Raw genomic sequence first — 19,765 nt, forward strand, 5'->3', positions numbered from 1 at the left:
TATAAGCCAACCCGAATATCAGCCAAGACACCTAATTTTACCACTAAACCTACATAAAAATGCTGTAAAGCAATGAATGTATAAGGGTGCTTTACTCAATTGATGTATGTATGGATTGTGATAAGAGCTGTATGAGCCCCAATAAAATGATTTATAAAAAAATGCTGAAAAAAACTTGGCTAATACGTGAGTATATATGGTATACATGTTTTAAAATCAGTAAAAAAACATGCATCAGGTTTATGTCTTCTCACCATGCCATACTAATTCATTCTAAACGCTAAGCAAATAACATAAATGTAGAAGAACAAGACATTAGGTCTACGGGAAAACTCATTAACAACCTGCCACATACACTTGACACAATTTTGCTTACTGAAAGAGAAAAAGATTAGAAAGACTTACTGAAAAAATACATATGGATTACAATTCATAAATACATATGGGTTACAGTTCATAAGTAAAACAATTCTCTCATCTGGGCTAATAAGCAGCATTACTCTAAACAAGAAAGGATTAAAATTGTCGAGTATTTCATTTTACTTAGATCCACAATCAATGCTGGTGGTTGCAGCAGTCAGGAAATCAAATGACACATTGCATTGGGCCTATCTGCTCCGAACATCTCTTTATGATCAGAGGGGACTGGAGGCTTGATCCATGCGGGAACCCTGTAAAAGGATTTGGGGTTTCCACTGTCATCCGTAGCCTTCTGCAAGCCAGGTGTTCACAATTAAAACCTTTCCCTCCTTCAGATTTGGATTATATTATTTATAATCCTTGGATCATCCCACTTATTATATTTCAGGGTTGTGAAAAGCCCTATTGTCAAACAGCATTATAAAGTCGATGATGGCAGATGTAGTTATGTTAAAATATAATATCATTTGATAATCTTTTGACCCATTTTAAAGTTTATGTTTTTTTAAAAAGTGAGGATAAAATGCACATTGAATTAAACCTCTGGTGAATCCCCTCTGACCATAGATCAGGGATGTGGAAATCCTTGCTATTGTGCAGAATGCAGAGAGAAAGTAGATTGCAAATGCAGTCAGGTTCAAGTGTAGCGCCTTATCATTTGATCTTCCTCTTCATCCATTTTAAACTTGTTCTATTTTTTAGTATTTCATACTTTCTTTCTATTGAGGTTTTTATCTGTTTTTCTCTATTATCATTGCTAGGTTTTTTGTTTGTTTTAATGTTTCTCTGTATGTGAAATTCAGGATAGGTACATCTAACTAGATAGTAGCTGGATTGACGGTTCCTTGGTGACATGACAGAGGATGTTCGGGGGTGGGGAGAGCTGATCGCGATGAATACAAGAATGAAGTTTAAAATGCCCTAAAACTGATTGTGATGATGATTGTACAACTCCCTCCCCCTCCCAAACACCATTTTATTGGGAGCTCATACTGATACCATGTCATTCCATAGTTCAATCACATCAAGCAGTATTATATAATTGCTACCACAGTCAGTTGCAAAGCATGCTCTTTCTTCTTGAACTCTTTAACATCAGCTCTCCTGTGCCCCTCTTCCACTGTACCCCCAGGAATCCTTACTCTAATTGTTGTCTCTACAGGTTCACCAATCCTGGGTTTCATATACAGAAAGACAGAAAAGCATAAAAGAAAATTTCAAACAGCTACTCACGATGACAAAATATATCAGCGATAAATGCCAATATGAAAAAAGTAAACAAACAGAAAATGTTGAAAACCAGATCAGGCCCACCGTGTATCAGACGGTGGATCAAGTGACATGGTTTGAACCATTTAAATCAGCTCTCCAATACTCTCTATTTGGTAACTAGTTTATTACCTCTCCTCCATTTCCTCTGTTGAATTCCTAAATGAATCTTTGGAAATGTCAAGACTTTCTTTATCATATTTTTGAAGCCAGACAAAAAGTGTCGGAGACAGTTGCTGATGTGAATATTGCTTTCTTTCATAGCGGTAGGAGTCCTGGTAACATAGTGGTTATGCGTTGGGCTGCTACCTGTGAGGTCAGCAGCTTGAAACCACCAGCCAGAGACAGGGCTTTCTACTCAAGGAGTTCGTCTCAGAGACTCACACGGGCAGTTCTAGCCTGCCCTGCAGGCTCGCTGTGAGTTGGCCTTGCCTCAGTGACAGTGAGTTTGAGCTCTTTCACAGCTACCATTGCCATGTGTGCTGAGACTGGATGTGCCCTAGTCAGTACTGCACACTGATTGTCACTATCCTGCTCCCTTCAGCCCTGGAAAAATACTGCCTATATGACTTTTGAGGGACCACAGTAAGATCTTTAAAGTCCACAATCTTCTTTCTACTGTTTGCAGTCCTTGCCCTCTTTGCCTTATCCTGGTGCCCCTCAGTACCCAGAAGTTATTGCTGGAAAGTCTTCTAATTTACATATTCCTGTCTGCTTGTAATCTCCATGGTACCCAAGCAGTAACTATTCAATTTGATTAACCATTCCAGAAACTCAGATTTGTAAAGAGCGTATTATCTGTACTTGTTAATGACTCTGGTGCTGTACCAAACAGAATGGAAAGCAACGAATGGATATGAAATCCTTAAGCCTTGTTGCACAGAAAGGTGGGTATGGCAGAGTCCCTGATTAAATCAGGGCAGTTGACATCTGTTTCTTTGATCCAATTATCTGTAAAGTGAGGCATCTGTACCATTCCACACTCTGGATACTTCTGAGCTCCTACTGATAAAATAAAACAAATGAAAATTAAACATACACATTTTTTCTGTCATTATATATTGTGTTAAAAGATCTTCATAGGAAAGATTTATTATTATTAGTTGAATAACAAATAATTATTTTAGACAACCATGAGATATTATAATATGATCCATGTGACTTAGATTGATAAAAGTGTTGCTTGCTATTGCCTTGTCAAAACATTTTAACATAAAAATTGTTATTTGTTTTATTTTATATGGAAGAGTAATGAGAACATCATTGTTTTGTGTTTCTAGGTACAGCTACTTGTCTCTATAATTGGCTTCTTTCAGATCCAGTCATCCAGTTGTGCTCTCAAATACATGTTGAAAGATTGAATCTTTTATACGGTCTAGGCCAGGGGTGGATAGCCTTTTTTTTCCAAGGGCCATTTTTTTTTTTTAATTTTTATTTTGAATTAGGTAGAGAGATTTACATTTCAGACCATCAGCTCTGCATCCAACATTTCAAATCACTCAACACCCAATGTTCAATCCCAACCACTCAGCCCCCTCGATTTCTCTTCTCCCTTGTGTGCTGAAGATCATCCAACCACAGTTCCAGCACGTGTTAGACAGGGTTCTCTAGAGAGAGAACACCAGATTGCTGATAATGTTATATAGATACAGATGTATATAACACAAGAAATGAACTGTTAAATTATATTCAGATAGATAGATAATACAAGAAATGAACAGTTAAATTATAAAGCAGTACAAATGGCTCAGTGCAACTCACTCCCATGAGAGAGTTGTGAGTCCTTCAAGTTTTTTTTTTTGTTTGTTTGTTTTTTAAATTTTAACAATTTATTGGGGCTCATACAATTCTTTTCACAGTTCATATATATACATACATCAATTGTATAAAGCACATCTGTACAGTCTTTGCCCTAATCATTTTTTTCTCTTTTCTTCTTTTACATTTTATTAGGGACTCATACAACTCTTACCACAATCCACACATATACATACATCAACTGTATAAAGCACATCCATACATTCCCTGCCCCAATCATTCTCAAGGCATTTGCTCTCCACTTAAGCCCCTTGCATCAGGTCCTCTTTTTTTTCCCCTCCTCCCTCCCCCTTCCCCCCTCCCTCATATGCCCTTGGTAATTTATACATCGTTGTTTTGTCATATCTTGCCCTATCCGGAGTCTCCCTTCCCCCCTTCTCTGCTGTCCCTCTCCCAGGGAAGAGGTCACATGTGGATCCTTGTAATCAGTTCCCCCTTTCCAACCCACTCACCCTCCACTCTCCTAGCATCGTCCCTCACACCCTTGGTCCTGAAGGTATCATCCACCCTGGATTCCCTGTACCTCCAACCCTCATATGCACCAGTGTACAGCCTCTGTCCTATCCAGCCCTGCAAGGTAGAATTCGGATCCAAGGGCCATTTTTATATTTATAACATCACTCATGGTCCATACTGGTCAAACATTTAATTAACCCACCCCTAAAGCGATGGCCAGAGCTGCTTCTCTGTGGTGAGACCTTTGATGCTAATTGGTATCGATGATTTCATAATCCGTATATGGCCTGCCAGCCCCACCCTAGGTTTAGGTTATGGTATGAAAAAAATTAGTTTATTTTTTTCTGTCTATTTCATTCTGTCTTTTCTGTTCAGAACAACATTTCAGGTGTTATTTTTGTCTTCATTTAAATCCTTAATCAAAATTATCAATATGTTATAAGTAAGTTGTAATTAGGTAATGCTGAACCAGAAAAGCTACCTATTGTTTAAAGTCGATTACAGCTATGGCAGCCTCATGTGTTACAGATAGAACTGCCCACGGGGGTTTCTTACGGACAAAGATAAGACTCTTTCATCCTGTAAAGATCTGCAGCCTCAGAAGCCCCAGGAACAGTTCTACTCTGTCCTACAGGATCATTGTAAATCAACGAACTCAATAGCAGTGGGTTCAATCATTACAGAATCAGATCACCAGGCTTTCTTCCACCGTGCCACTGAATACTTATAGAAATATGTTTGTACACATGTTGTTGGAATGGACCTTGAATCATACTAGTAATACTTTTTGACTTAGCCTCATATTTTAGGTTTGGCTAAAATGTAACTGGAATCATCCCAAGAGGGATAGGATAAGGACCTATGACAAATTGCATAGGACTACACACACAAAGACTATATGGGAAAAGTGGTTAGATCTGAAGTTGAATTAATTGTATAATGTCAAAGTTGAGTTAATTATATAATATCAGAGCTAGGTTTCCAGTTTTAATCATATAATGTAGTCATATAAGATGTTACCAGTGTGGGAACTAGCTAAAGGGTAAGCAGAATATTCTGTATTATTTTTGTACCTTCTAGTGTATCTAAAATTAATTTTTTAAAAGATACTTTGACCCTGGATATTCCTTTAGTTCAGAATATTTTAAGTTCCAGACATTTCTACATAAGCTATATTATACTAACTCATTCCCTCAAAAATATTTATATTTCATTAATAATAACCAAATGTTACTTTTCTCTGTGTTTCCTGCTTCTGTTTTGTAGATCAGAACAAGCACCACATTCAGATTTATTGGGTCAGCATATCACCACAACAAAAGAACAAGGTCGTTCTCTCAACAAAGAGGTACCTGCGCACTTTAAACTTGTTGCAGATAAAATGGAATACCAGAGGATGAAAATTAATAACTTTTCCCTTCCAAATAATTTTTAGGATATAATCAAGACATCATATCTTTCAATAGTTCAGTCATATCAAGCACCATTGTACAATTGCTACCATAATCATTTTCAAAATATTTTCTTCCTTCTTAAGCTCCTTGATATCAGCCCCTTTCCTGCAACCTTTATTCTACCTACTCTGTAGATTCACTCAATTCAAATGTCACATACTGAAAAACATAGGGAGTCAAGAATGGTACCACCAACAAGCAGCAATGTGGGGAAAAAACAAACAGAAAATATTAAAAATCACATCAAGCTCAGAGTGTGTCCAAAGGAAGATCAAACCATTCAGGTCAGGTTTATCATTTTAATCTACTATAATTGTCTCTCCAATACTCCTTTGTCTAATAACCTGGTTATTTCCACCCCTCATTTGTCGTCAGAGGGGAATCACTGGAGGCTTATTACATGTGTAGATCTTACTAATCTTACACGTATAGGCTTATTACGAATGCATTTTGGACTCCCACTGTCATCTGTAGCCTTCTGCAAACCAGAATTTCATAATTTAAGTTTTGATACCATTCCCTTTCAGATTTTGATTATATCTTTTCCACTCATTGGATCACAGGTGTTGGTATGCTTCTTCGATGTGGACTTAGTTGATATTCCATTTAGATGGCTGCTTGTTTGAAAACAAGTCTGTAAGACACCTGTTGCTATTCTTTCTGCTAGCCAAGTGCCATCCTACTTCTGCACCACACTGCTATAGCACTCCCATCTTCCATGCTTACTTCATGAGGGTGTGTATAGAGCAGGGCCATGCCATAAGAAATAATTGTTCTTATATTGGAGCTAAGATTAAGTGTCTCTAGGTCACCATAGAGCAGTGGTTCTCAACCTTCCTAATGCCATGCCCCTTTAATACAGTTCCTCATGTGTGGTGACCTCCAACCACGAAATTATTTTCATTGCTACTTCATAACTGTAATTTTGCTACTGTTATGAATCGGGTGACCCCTGTGAAAGCGTCGTTTGACCCCCAAAGGGGTCATGACCTGCAGGTTGAGAACTGCTGCCTTAGAGACTTCTTTGTGATTTTATGGTAGAGCATCCTATCGATCATCTCTTTGGTGCATAAAGTCCTTCTGTTTATAGTGTCATTGATTGAGCCCATGCCAGTGCATTTAAAACACAATTGAGAAAGGAAGATTAAACAACCAACTACAAACCACAGTCCATGAATTATTGACTTTCACAGATTCAATCCTTACATGACTGTTTACACAAATAATGGGAGCCGGTGGTCAAGGAAAGCCTACAATAATATCCACTGACAATGTCAGACACAGGTCTGCTGGAATAATACATATCTTAACAATCAAGTAGGGCACTGAAGTCGTTAAATAAATGTTAGCTTACTTGCCAACACATCTGTACTCTTAACATAGCTGTCCTCTGCTGCTTCACACTCCTTGGAATTTTGGCTTTAAGTCCTTAGAGTTACAGTAGAGTTTGGGGTAGAGCACAGTTCACCTAATAGGGTTTCCATATCGCATCCCTCTGGTATGGCTTTTGTAATGTGTTGTTGTGTTAGTCTGGGTAGACTAGAGTAATAAAGCCACAGAAACTCATATGTATATAAGAGAGAGTTTTATATAAAAGGTAAGTGTACATTACGAAAGCATCCCAACCCGGTGGTGTCTAAGCCCATAAGTCCAACATTAGCCCATATGCCCAACACCAATATACAAAGTCCTCCTCAATCTCACAAAACACATACAAGAATGCTGACTGCAGGAGGAAAGCCGAATCAGTGAGTATGTAAGCATCTCCGCACTGGCAGGGGTCTCCACGCAGCTGCTCCAGCACCCATGGTTGCATCAGGGTAGATCGATGTGGCTTCTCCTCAGGGATGTCTCACAGAAAGTGACCCTTGCCAGCTGAAGCCGGTAACTGGTTTAGGCAGCTGCAGCCTGGTCCAACCATCAGAGAGCAAGAGACCCAAGGGAAAAAAAAGGTGAGGCTCACCAAGCCATTTATCTCTCCACTCTTCAATTAATTCCACATGTGTTTATCAGCTAGGTTGGCATAATAAGCCTTAACTGTCTCAGTTGTGCTTCTCCAAGATCCAGGGTTCAATGTCCCAGTATTCTATGGCCCATGGCCTGGTTCCCTGGGGGTAAAAAGAAACCCAGACCAATGTGTCCTATTAGGAGCCTCGTATCAGGCATTCTCTTCTCTTGGGTTTTGTGAAAATATTGTTAGTCATTTTATTCCACACTAAAAGATTTGTCTTCTTCCTTTTTCTATCAACAGAAATATCCTTGTCTTCTCCAAGATGTGTATGCTCCCCTTCCAGCCTCTTGATTAGATTTTCCTGTCAGTATCACATCACTCTGGTTGGAATGGATGCTGGTCTGGGGGGCCCTAATCATGTTTTTGCATGGAAGTTACTAAATGATCATTGTCCTTTCCCCTGCTCTTGAAAATCTGACCCCGCTGAAGCGAGGACTTCTCTCTCAAAGCAGTTTTCAAGATCCGCATATAGAAAGGGTTGTGTATGGTTCGTGGGCACTTGTGTGAGAGAGCCTGACTAGTGCGGGATTTTGTCTTCATCGGGGTGTTCACCCTACAAACAATGGGCTCGCACAGTATTTGCCCTTTTGTGATTGACTCACTTCACTCATCAAAATGATTTGCAGATATGTCCATATCATGAGGTGTTTCCTGGTTCCAGCACTGTTTTTTAGGGATGAAGGGTATTCCATTGTGTGACTATACCAAAGTTTTTTAAATCCATTCTCCTACTGATGGGAATTTGGACTGTTTCCGCTTCTTGGTGTTGTAAATTGTGCTGCAGCGAATATAGGAGAGCGTACCTCTGTTGTGATCAGTCCCTTTTTTCTTTGGAGTATATGCCCAGCAAAGTTATTGTTTGGTCATACGGTATTTCTATTGCCAGCTGTTTTAGGAATCGCCCTATCACTTTCCACAGGGGTGGTACATATTTACAAGCCCACCAGAAGTGGATGAGAGTTTCAATCTCCCCACACCCTCCCCAGAACTTACTTTTCTCTGTGGCTTTTTTAATTGGGTTATGACTGTTGGTGTTAGATAGTATCTGGTTGTTGTTTTGACTTGCTTTTCCTGGATGGCTAGTGAAGGAGAGCATTTCCTCTTGTACTTGATAGCCATTCTGGTGTCATCCTTTGTGTATTGTCTATTCAGGTCCTTTGCCCAACTTTTAAGATTTGTTTTCTTGTGGTTTGCAGAATTCTGTTGGTTTTACTAACTAGTTCTTTGGCTGTTATGTCATTGCTAAATATCACTTCCCAGTTTGTGGGCATTCATTTTGCCCTTTTGATGAAAGCTCTTGACGTATAAAAGTGTTTTATTTTAAGACATCTCTTTTATCTTCTACTGTGTGTACTTCTTTGTTATATTTGATAGTCCATGTATTCCCTGCACTAGGGCCCTTAGATCTAACCGAATATTCTCATTGATGATCGTAATAGCTTTAGGTTTTACATTTAGGTATTTGATCCACTTTGAGTTTATTTTTTATGCATGGGTTGAGGTATGAATCCTGTTTCATTCTACTACAGATGGACATCAAGTTTTGCAGCGCCATTTTTTTCCATATGTATATTTGTTGCTATACATTGCCATCTGATAACACCTTTGTGCTGTGTCCCAAAGGTTTTGGTGTGTTGTATTCTCAATTGTTTCAAGGATTTTGAAAGAGCATTCTTTATTTGATTCAGTTGTTCTTAAGTAGTTTGTTCAGTTTCCATGCAATTGATTTTTTATCCCTTTCCTTTCCACCGTTGAGTTCTAGTTTTATAGTGTGTGGCCTAATAAAATGAGTTATAGAATCTCAATGTTTTCAAATTGATTACAACTTGTTTTCTGAACTAAAATGTGGGTTATTCTGGAGAATGTGTCCTGGAAAAGAATTTATACTGGGCTGCTCTTGGGTTGAGTTCTCTGTATGTGTCTCGGAGGATGAGTTGTTTGATTGTATTGTTTAGTGTTTTTCTGTATATATTGAGTTCCTTTCCAATGATCTCTCTTTTAGTGAAGTTGTCTTTTATTTCTGTGTTGTTTTGAGTATTGTTTGCATTGTATTGACTTCTGGGTGTTGTTGATTTGTATATCGCTCTAAAGTTTGCCTGCTGTTGTTGATTCTTTGTCCAAAATGTTCTTATCAGTATTTTTAAATCATTTTATTAGGGGCTCATACAACTCGTATCACAGCCCATACATACATCAATTGTGTAAAGCACATTTGTATATTTATTGCCCTCATCATTCTCAAAACATCCACTCTCCACCCAAGCCCCTGGCATCAGCTTCTCAATTTTCCCCTCTCCCCATTCCCCCCTCCCTCATGAACCCTTGATAATTTACAAATTATTTTGTCATATCTTGCACTATCCGATGTCTCCCTTCACCCACTTTTCTGCTGTCCATCCCCCAGGAAAGAGGTTATATGTATATTCTTGTAATCAGTTCCCCCTTTCCAATCCACCCTCCCTTAGTATTTTTTATGATGGTCTTGTTTTTACAGATTCTTTTAATTTTCATCCTTTATAAATACCCTTATTTTTCCTTCTAATGTGAGAAATAATTTTGCTGACTATAAGATTCTTGGCAGTTTTTTGTTTGTTTGTTTTTCAGGATTTTATATGTCACTCCATTTTCTTTTTGCCTGCTTGATTTTTTTCTGAGAAGTCTGCACTTATTATCACCAGTCTTACTTTTTAGGTGACTACTCTTTTCTCCCTAGCTGCTCGCAGGATTTTCTCCTTTCTTTGCTATTGGATGGCTTGACTCAAATGTGTCATGATGTTTTACCTTGTGGGTCTATCATGTTTGGCATTCTCTCAGCTTCTTGAGCTAACTGCAAGGTCAGTAGTTCAAAACCACCAGTCAGTCAAGGGGAGAAAGATGGGTCATAATATTCCCTTAAAAAGTTACATGCTCAGAAACTCAGAGGGACAGTTCTTCATTGCCCTGTAGGGTTACTTTGAGTTGACACTGATGCAATGACAGTGAATTTAGTTTGATTTGGTTTAAGTTGCCGATATTGGGCAAGCTCAAAAGCTTGGTGTTTATCCTTATAGTAGTGGTCTCATATGACGTTTGTCCTTTTGTGTTTGATCAGCTTCACTCAGCATGTTTTCTAGGTTTATCCGTGTGGTAATGTGCTTCATGGGTTTATGTATGTTTTTTCATGATGCGTGAAAATAATGATTTCATTTGGCATTGTGGATGACTGTTCCAAGGAATACTGACTTTCATAGAAAAAAATGAACAAACAGGAAACCATCTGGAGGAGCCATGATGACAGAGATAAGGGAGTGAGGGGTGTGTGAAGAGACCCTTAAAGATAGACACGATTTTGACAGACTGATAAGGCATGAAGGAGATGGAGTGGTGCAGTGTGTAAGCGTCCAGCTGCTCAATCTGCAGTTCAAACTTACTTCTGTAAAGATTGCAGCCTTGGCAGCTCTCTGGGATGTTCTCTTTTATGCCATTGTGTTCCTGTGCACTAAAAACAACTTGACCGCAGTTGGCTACAGCGCCCGTGAAGGACAAGGCAAGTAGAAAATGCTGTTTTTACCAAAGGAAAAGGAAGATCAGCACATATCTAGGAAATAAGCCTAGAGGGTTGGCTCATGTCTGGGGGTTCCTTATGGTTATGAGATGAAGTTCAAGAAGTAATTGGGGTCATTTTGTAGAGTTTTTACACCTAGACTAGGAAATTTGTACTTAATAGACTTTTTGAAGCCATTCGAATTCTTTTCACAGAGCTGTAAGGGTTTTTTTCTGCAGTGTCTCCAATAATTTCTTCTATTTTGGTTTAGGACAGAGTACAGGAACCCCAACCGTGTTCCAGGCAAGGGGAAGAAGGAACTACTTTAGGAGAAGATGCAAAGGGGGAGTTTAAAGATAGTGAACAGGAACTAATGGAACCTAGTCCCAAAGAAGCACAAGAGATGAGCTCCCACAAGCCCATATTGAAAGCTCTTACATTTCAGTCTTCACTCCCATGAGAAGCTATATTCACAGAGATGGTCTCTCTTTAAAATTAATGTAAGGTGACCAGATTTTAACATTGGTAAAATGGGACACTATTGATAAAACTCATATCCTGGCGAAATAGCCACATGGCAGCCGAAAACCGTTTACCCTAGCTTGTCCTGCATTCTTTCCAAAAATTGGGACTTTGTAAAACACCGTGGACATGGGGAAAATTGTTAAAAATCGGGACGTCTGGTCACCTTAAATTAATGTCTGTGGATTTGTCTAGTATTTTTATTCTTATATCTAATACAGAGTTTCTGGCTTTGATTTTTTAAAATAATGTATTTTTGTGTTTTGGTGAAGGTTTAAACAGCAGCTTTGGTTTCTGTTCTACAATTTCAGTAACACTGGTTTTATTTCACACTGTGTGGATAATTCTCATTTCAGTTCTGAGTGTTTCGTTTCATTAATCTAGTTTCCATGACCATTTACACTCTAATCTTCATTTTAACACAATTATTGATGGTTTGGTCTGATATAGGTAAATTTTGAAAAGAACCTAGGAAATGGCAGGATGCAGTGTCTGACCTCCTTCAGTGACACAAGGAGGAAGGAGAATCCAGCTTCACAGGAGCCTAAGGACAATTTGTATGAAGCAGAAGGGCTCCAAGCTTCCACCCTCCAACCTTTTCCCTTATTCTTATGCAAACCACCCTTCCACAGCATTCTACCCTGCTTAGTGCAATAGTCCTTTGCAAGGGCCACACAGAGCTCAAAGACGATACAATACTTGGTATGGGATTTGTTAGGGAAACGAACAGATTACAACAAGCCAGGATCAGAAATGTTAAAGATGCAGTTCCTTTGTTCGCAGGGTCTTTTCTCAGCTGTGTACACAAGCTTCCTCTCTCTGGTCCTTGGCCTCTCTGCCATGTAACCCCTTGGCCTCTGTACTACTCAGGCAAGTGTTACAAAGCCCCTTTAGCATGGATAAATGCCCAAAGAAAACGCCACTCTGCAAGCCAGCCTCTTATCCATAGACTCTCAGCATTATTGGTGCCATAGGCTGGGAAACTCACTCACTCTTGCAAGATTTCAGTGCTGCTGCATCTGCTGCCACCACTGTGTCTAAGACACATACCACTTATGATGGTTATGATTCCACTTTGTTGATGGTTGTCAGAGTCTCCCTGCTCCTGATATGAATCATTTTATACCTTGCAGAATGACAGAATTTATTAATCCCAATGTTAGAATCCTCAACACCTTATTTGCATGCTCCTATCCCATCATCTCTACCACTTGTCTGGCAGTTTGTCATACTGTGGTGGCTTGTGTGTTTCTGTAATGCTGGAAGCTGTTTCACTGGGATTTTAAATGCCAACAGGGTCACCCAGAGTGTGAACAGTCTTCAGCAGAACTTCCAGACTGTGAACTGATGATGAAGAAGGAATTGGTTGCCCACTTTGGAGGAAAGTAACCACTGAAAACCTTATGCATAGCTGTGGGGTACCAGTCCCCACAATCAAATGGGTACAAAGAGCAGTTGTATAATTGAGGAGTAAAATCAAAGAGACATCAGACAAGATATAGCATGCATTTGCTCACCTCTGGGATGACCATGATCTCAGCAGCCAGGTCCATGCAAAGAGAGTAGTATATTTCTAACCAAGGCTTATATACACTTAGGGGGTGTGCAAGCCCCCCTAATTACAAGTAACCACATGTGTAACAGGAGGGGGTTGTACAATAGGCATATGTGTGAGAGGAAAGGGATGAGCTAGTGGTTTGCACACAATAGGAAGGGCAGGCACTCGGGCATATGTGTGACAAAATGGGCAGACTCTACAGTCAAGATGGCAGCCTAACTTTGCTCCTCCTTGAGTTGGCTTGACCTTGTCTTTGGGCTCTCCTTCAGGTGAACAATCCACTGTGCTTATCAGAAGAGAGTGGGCCCCACCTTGGGTGGGACAGACTATAGGGTCTGATTGCTCTAGATGGCTGATAACCCTCAGGGTGATAACCTTTAGGCATTTGACCTCCAAGTGTATAGTCACTGACCTTGTGTTAGCAAGCAGCATCTTAGGTTTGGCATATAATATGGGGGACAACCTGGGGAATAACGTTTCTGTATCCCACACATAGCCCCTAAACATTGTCATTACTGAAAATCTAATAAAATAAATGGAGGCAGAACATTGTCTGAGATAGTGCCAGATGTCCGGAGGGTGTTCAAAAGGTGACAAGAATCGACTATGGTGATGTGACTGGAGTAAAGCCGATGGGAGTAGAGCCTTTGGAATGTTTATTTCCTGATTTCATTTCCTAGTCAAGGTAAGAAGAAACAACTGCAAAAATCTGCTAGTGATCAGAACTTGGAATGTGCCAAATATGACTCTAAGAAAATTGGAAGTCATAAAAATGAAATGGAAAGCATAAATATTGATATACTTGGCACTCATGAGCTGAAATGGACTGGTATTAGCCATTTATATCAGAAAAATATGATTTACAAAACTAAAAGTTAAAATCAATATTATTTACTATGCCTGGGAATAACACAATCAAGAAGAATGTCACTTTATTCATTGTCAAAAAGTACATTTCAAAATTTTAATCTTGAAGTACAATGCTGTCTGTGATAATGTTATTTCTGTTCACTGTCAAGAAAATCCAATGAATATAGCTATTCACATTTGTTCACCAACCACAAATGCCAGTGAATAATTGACAGATTGTACCAAATGTATCAAAATGCATTGGTAATTTTATAGTGATTGTAATGCAAATGTTGGAAACCAAAAGGATGGAACAGTAGTGGGAAAATATGGATTTGGTGATAGGAACAAAGCATGACAAAATTTTATAATACGGACAACTTGACTTCCCCAGGTGGGAATAAAGACTACATCTGTAGGAAGAGACAGTGAAAAAGCTCAGTCTCAGCAGCTAAAACCAGGGCCAGGGGCTGAATGTGAAACAGACCATCAATTGCTCATATGTAAGTTCAGGATGAAGCTGAAGTAAATTGAAACAAGTCCACAAGGGCCAAAATACAGCCTTGAGTATATACCACCTGAATTTTGAGAACATCTCAACACATTTGATGAATTGAACACTCTTGAAAGAAGACCTGATGAAATGTGGGAGGATATCATGAACATCCTTCATGAAGAAAGCATAAAGGTCATTAAAATGTCAGGAAAGAAAAGTTCAAAGTGGATGTCAGAAGAAAATCTGAAACTTGCTCTTGATCATACAGCAAATGGAAGTTATGAAAATTTCAAAAAGCAGCTGAAGTCGACAGTGTAAAATATTATAATGAAATGTGCAGAAACCTAGAGTTAGAAACCAAAAAGAAAGAACATACTCAGCACATCTGAAACTTAAAGAACACACAAAAAAATTAAAGCCTCGGTTTCAATATTAAAAAATTCTATGGGCAAAATATTGAATAATGCAGGAAGCTTCAAAAGAATATATACAGAATATATGGAGTCACTATACCAGAAAGAACTAGTCTACATTCCAACATTTCATATGAGCAAGAACCAATGGTTGTGAAGGAAGAAGTTCAAGCTGCACTGAAAGCATTAGCCAAATACAAGGTTCCGGGAATTGATGGAATACCAATTGAAATGTTTCAACAAGGGAGGGAGGGGTGGGGAAAAAAGAGGACCTGATGCAAAGGGCTTAAGTGGAGAGCAAATGCTTTGAGAATGATTGGGGCAGGGAATGTATGGATGTGCTTTATACAATTGATGTATGTATATGTATGGATTGTGATAAGAGTTGTATGAGTCCCTAATAAAATGTAAAAAAAGAAAAGGAAAAAAAAGAAAGAAAGAAAAGAAAATGATTAGGGCAAAGAATGTACAGATATGCTTTATACAATTGATGTATATATATGTATGGACTGTGATAAGAGTTGTATGAGCCCCTAATAAAACGTTTAAAACAAAACAAACCCAAAAAAAGAAATGTTTCAACAAGATGATGAAGTACTGGAAGCACTTACTTGTCTTTTCTAGGAAATGTGGTCAACTATCTAAAAGAGATTTATATTTGTGCCTGTTTTAGACCAGGTTGACTAGAGAAACAAATCCAGTGTCACTCATATATGTATACTAAAGAGCTTTATATCAAGCATCCCAGCCCAGTCCAACTCAAGTCCATAAATCCAATCCTAGTCCATAAATCTCTCTTCAGACTTACCGTATGTAGCCACATGCAATGGTGCAGAATGCAGGAAAACCATGGGCCAGTGGGTGCTGAGTCATAGGGGTCCAAGGTTAGTGGAAACATGGCAAGACTCTAAGTGTATTCAGGGTCGGTGGCAGGGAGTCCCAGCAGGCAGGAAGGCAGAGTGCACAGAGCAAGAAGGAAGTTCCTAGGGCCCTCCTTATGAGAATGTCACACCCCCAAGGAATCAGTTATCAGTCTGTGATCTGATTGACAGGTCTGACTCCACCTCTAGCCAGGAGTGTCTGGTTGACATTAAGCCATCTAACTACCACAGTGCCCATTCCAAAGAAAGGTGCCAACAGCATGCTCAAGCTATAGAATAAATGTCATTAGATATTGTATGCAAGTAAAATTTTGCTGAACATCATCCAACATTGCAGCAATACAGAGATTCAAGCTGGCCTCAGAAGACACATGGAATAAGGGATAACATTACTGATGTCAGATGAATCGTGGCTAATAACTGAGAATACTCAGTCTGTATGCTGAGCAAAATCATCAGAGAAGCTGAATTATATGAAGAGGAATGTGACATCAGGATTGGAGGAAGGCTTATTAGCAACCTATGATACAGAAATGACACAACCTTGCTTGCTTAAAGTATGGAGGAATTGAAGTACTTGCGGATGAAGATCAAAGATGATAGCTTTGGGGGTGGATTACAACTCAATGTAAAGACCAGAATCCTCACAACTGAGCCAATAGGTAAAAAACATCATAAATAGAGAAAAAAATTGAAATTGTCAAGGATTTTTTTGTTGCTTGGATTCACAATCAATGCTCATGGACCCAGCAGTCAAAAGATCAAAAGACAAGATGCACTGGGTAAATCTGCTGCAGAAGACCTGTTTAGAGTATTAAAAAGCAAGGATGTTACTTTAAGGAGTAAGGTGAACCTGACCAAAACCATATTTTCAATCATCTCGTATGTGTGTGAAAGTTGAACATTGAAGAAGGAAGACCAAAGAAGAAGTGATGCGTTTGTTTTGTGGTGCTAGAGAATGGTATTGAAAGTACTGTGGACTGCTCAAAGGGCAGACCGATCTGTGTTGGGAAATGTATTACCAGAGGGCTCTTTAGAGACAAAGATAGCAGGGCTTACTCTTACATGCTTTGGACATTTTTTCAAGAGATACTAGTCCCTGGAGGACATAGTCTTTGGTAAAATGGAAGGGCATGAAGGAGAGAAAGACCCCCAGGGAGATGGAGTGCGACAGGGGCCCCAGCATAGGAACAATTGTAGAGATGGCTCAGGACCCTGCAATGTTTGGTTCCATGGTGCATAGAATTGCTGTGGTCTGAACTGACTCGGTGGCACCTAACAACATGCCATTATCTGGTGGGAGTTACAAAGCTTATGATTAGGAGAGTCATACCACAACAGGAGCATGGTATTTATAGGTTATATTCATTTTTTTAGATAACTTGTTATCTAGCTGCAGTGTGACCTTGGGTCAGTTTTTGTTCAGGTTTCAGAGTCTCAATGAATCATCCAGTCCATTTGGTCTGATTTGTTTGTTTTGCTTGTAGGAATTCAAGGTTCTCATCCACATTTTTCTCTTTTCAGTGTCCATCTATTATGGTCCTGATTGGAATAGTCAGCTAGGCACCATATAGTCCTTCTGATCTCAGGGTAGATGAGGCTCAGGTTTGTGTAGACTACAAATTGAATAGTTTCCTCTTGAAATCTTTGGCTTCTTTCTCTTTTGCTCCAGAGACATAGAGGCCACATTATATCTTATTTGGATACTTTGGCTTTCTTTTTTTGTTTTTATTTCCGTAGTGAAAAGATTCCACGTGTTCCCTTCCTGAAGGCAATCCTCACTACTTCTGAATTTAAGTTATATGCCTGAGTTTCTATGTGATCCAGAACTCGACTATCACCCCTTAAGATTTGAGTACCTTCAATCCTCTCCATTCCTCCCATTAAAAATAATCAAATGAGTTTTTAAAGGCATTTGAAACATATGTACTGTAAAGTGATGTGATGAACCAACTCATACCATACCCGCAAACCCAAATTTACACTTGTTACCATTGTACTACATTTGTTTCAGACTGGCTCTTTCTCTTTCCCCTCCCACTCCCTCTATCTCCACCTTCATCTATTCTCCCCCCCCCCCCCCTGTCCCCACCACCCACCTTCCTCCTTTTGATCTTTCCCTAACCTTCTGGTCTTCCTTCCCCTCTAATGCCCTTTCTTCTTTTTCCTTTGAACTTCTCATTACTCCTATGCAGCTTTCAGAGATAACCTTGTGTTTCTGTTTCCTGTTCACATTGTCTTTTTAAAAATCATTTTATTAGGGACTCATACAACTCCCATCACAATCCATACATACATCAATTGTGTAAAGCACATTTGTACATTCATTGCCCTCATCATTCTCAAAACATTTGCTCTCCACATAAGCCCCCGGCATCAGGTCCTCATTTTTCCCCTCCCTCCCCACTCCCCCATCCTTCATGAACCCTTGATAATTTATAAATTATTATTTTGTCATATCTTGTTCTGTCCCACGTCTCTCTTCACCCACTTTTCTGTTGTATGTCCCCCAGGGAGGAGGTCACATGTAGATCTTTGAAATAGGTTCCCCCCTTCCAACCCACCGTCCCTATGCCCTCCCAGTATCGCCACTCACACCACTGGTCCTGAGGGGATCATCCGCCCTGGCTTCCCTGTGTTTCCAGTTCCCATCTGTACCAGTGTACATCCTCTGGTCTAGCCAGACTTGCAAGGTAGGATTCGGATCGTGACAGTGGGGGAGCAGGGGATAGGAAGCATTTAGGAACTAGAGGAAAGTTGTATTTATCATCGTTCTACATCCCACCCTGACTGTCTCGTCTCCTCCCCAAAACCCTTCTGTAAGGGGATGTCCAGTGGCCTGCAAATGGTATTTGGGTCTCCACTCCGCACTCCCCGGTTCATTCACTATGGTAAAGTTTTTTGTTCTGATCATACCTGATACCTGATCCCTTGACACCTTGTGATCGCACAGGCTGGTGTGCTTCTTCCATGGTGGGCTTTGTTGCTTCTGAGCTAGATGGCCAATTGATTACCTTCAAGCCTTTAAGACCCCAGGCGCTATATCTTCTAATAGCCAGGCACCATCAGCTTTCTTGGCCACATTTGCTTATACACCCATTTTCCTTCAGCCGTCGTATCAGGGAGGTGAACACACAATGATATGATTTTTTTTGTTCCTTGATGCCTGATAATTGATCCCTTCAGCACCTCATGGTCACACAGGCTGGTGTGTTTCTTCCATGTGGGCTTTATTGCCTCTGAGCCAGATGGTGACTTGTTTACCTTCAAGCCTTTAAGACCCCAGACGCTGTATCTTTTGCTAGCTGGGCACCATCAGATTTCTTCACCACATTTAGTTGTTTACCCTCTTTGTCTTCAACGGTGTGTCGGGAAGATGAGCATCATAGAATGCCAATTTATTTATTTATTTTTTTACATTTTATTAGGGGCTCATACAACTCTTATCACAATCCATACATATACATACATCAATTGTATAAAACACATCCGTACATTCTTTGCCCTAATCATTTCAAAGTATTTGCTCTCCACTTAAGCCCTTTGCATCAGGTCCTCTTTTTGTTTTCCCTTCCCTCCCCGCTACCCCCTCCCTCATGAGCCATTGATAATTTATAGATTGTTATTTTGTCATATCTTGCCCTATCCGGAGTCTCCCTTCCCCCCTTCTCTGCCGTCCCTCTCCCAGGGAGGAGGTTACATGTAGATCCTTGTAATGTAATCGGTTCCCCCTTTCCAACGCACTCACCCTCTACTCTCCCAGCATCACCCCTCACACCCCAGGTCCTGAAGGTTTTCATCCACCCTGGATTCCCTGTGCCTCCAGCTCCCATATGCACCAGTGTACAACCTCTGCCCTATCCAGTTCTGCAAGGTAGAATTCGGATCATGGTAGTTGGGGGGGAGGAAGCATCCAGGATCTGGGGGAAAGCTGTGTTCTTCATCGGTACTACATCGCACCCTGACAGACCCATCTCCTCTCCTGAACCCCTCTATGAGAGGATCTCCAGTGGCCAACAAATGGGCTTTGGGTCTCCACTCTGCTCTTCCCCCTTCATTCACTATGGTATGTATATGATGCCTATACCTGGTCCC

The 19,765-nt window shown here is 40.0% G+C and overlaps 1 protein-coding gene across 4 annotated transcripts in view; it reads left to right on the top strand.

Moving 5' to 3' along the window:
* KIZ (kizuna centrosomal protein) overlaps positions 1-19,765 on the top strand; it is a 174,980-nt gene that overhangs the window by 104,607 nt on the left and 50,608 nt on the right. For all 4 annotated transcript variants that reach the window (XM_075564044.1, XM_075564047.1, XM_075564045.1 and 1 more), the window contains one exon: positions 5,230-5,311. In XM_075564044.1, the coding sequence (XP_075420159.1) occupies positions 5,230-5,311 (82 nt within the window). The remainder of the gene's footprint in view (positions 1-5,229; positions 5,312-19,765) is intronic.

The sequence above is a fragment of the Tenrec ecaudatus genome, chromosome 12, assembly GCF_050624435.1.
Source record: "Tenrec ecaudatus isolate mTenEca1 chromosome 12, mTenEca1.hap1, whole genome shotgun sequence".
Classification (NCBI taxonomy): Eukaryota; Metazoa; Chordata; class Mammalia; order Afrosoricida; family Tenrecidae; genus Tenrec; species Tenrec ecaudatus.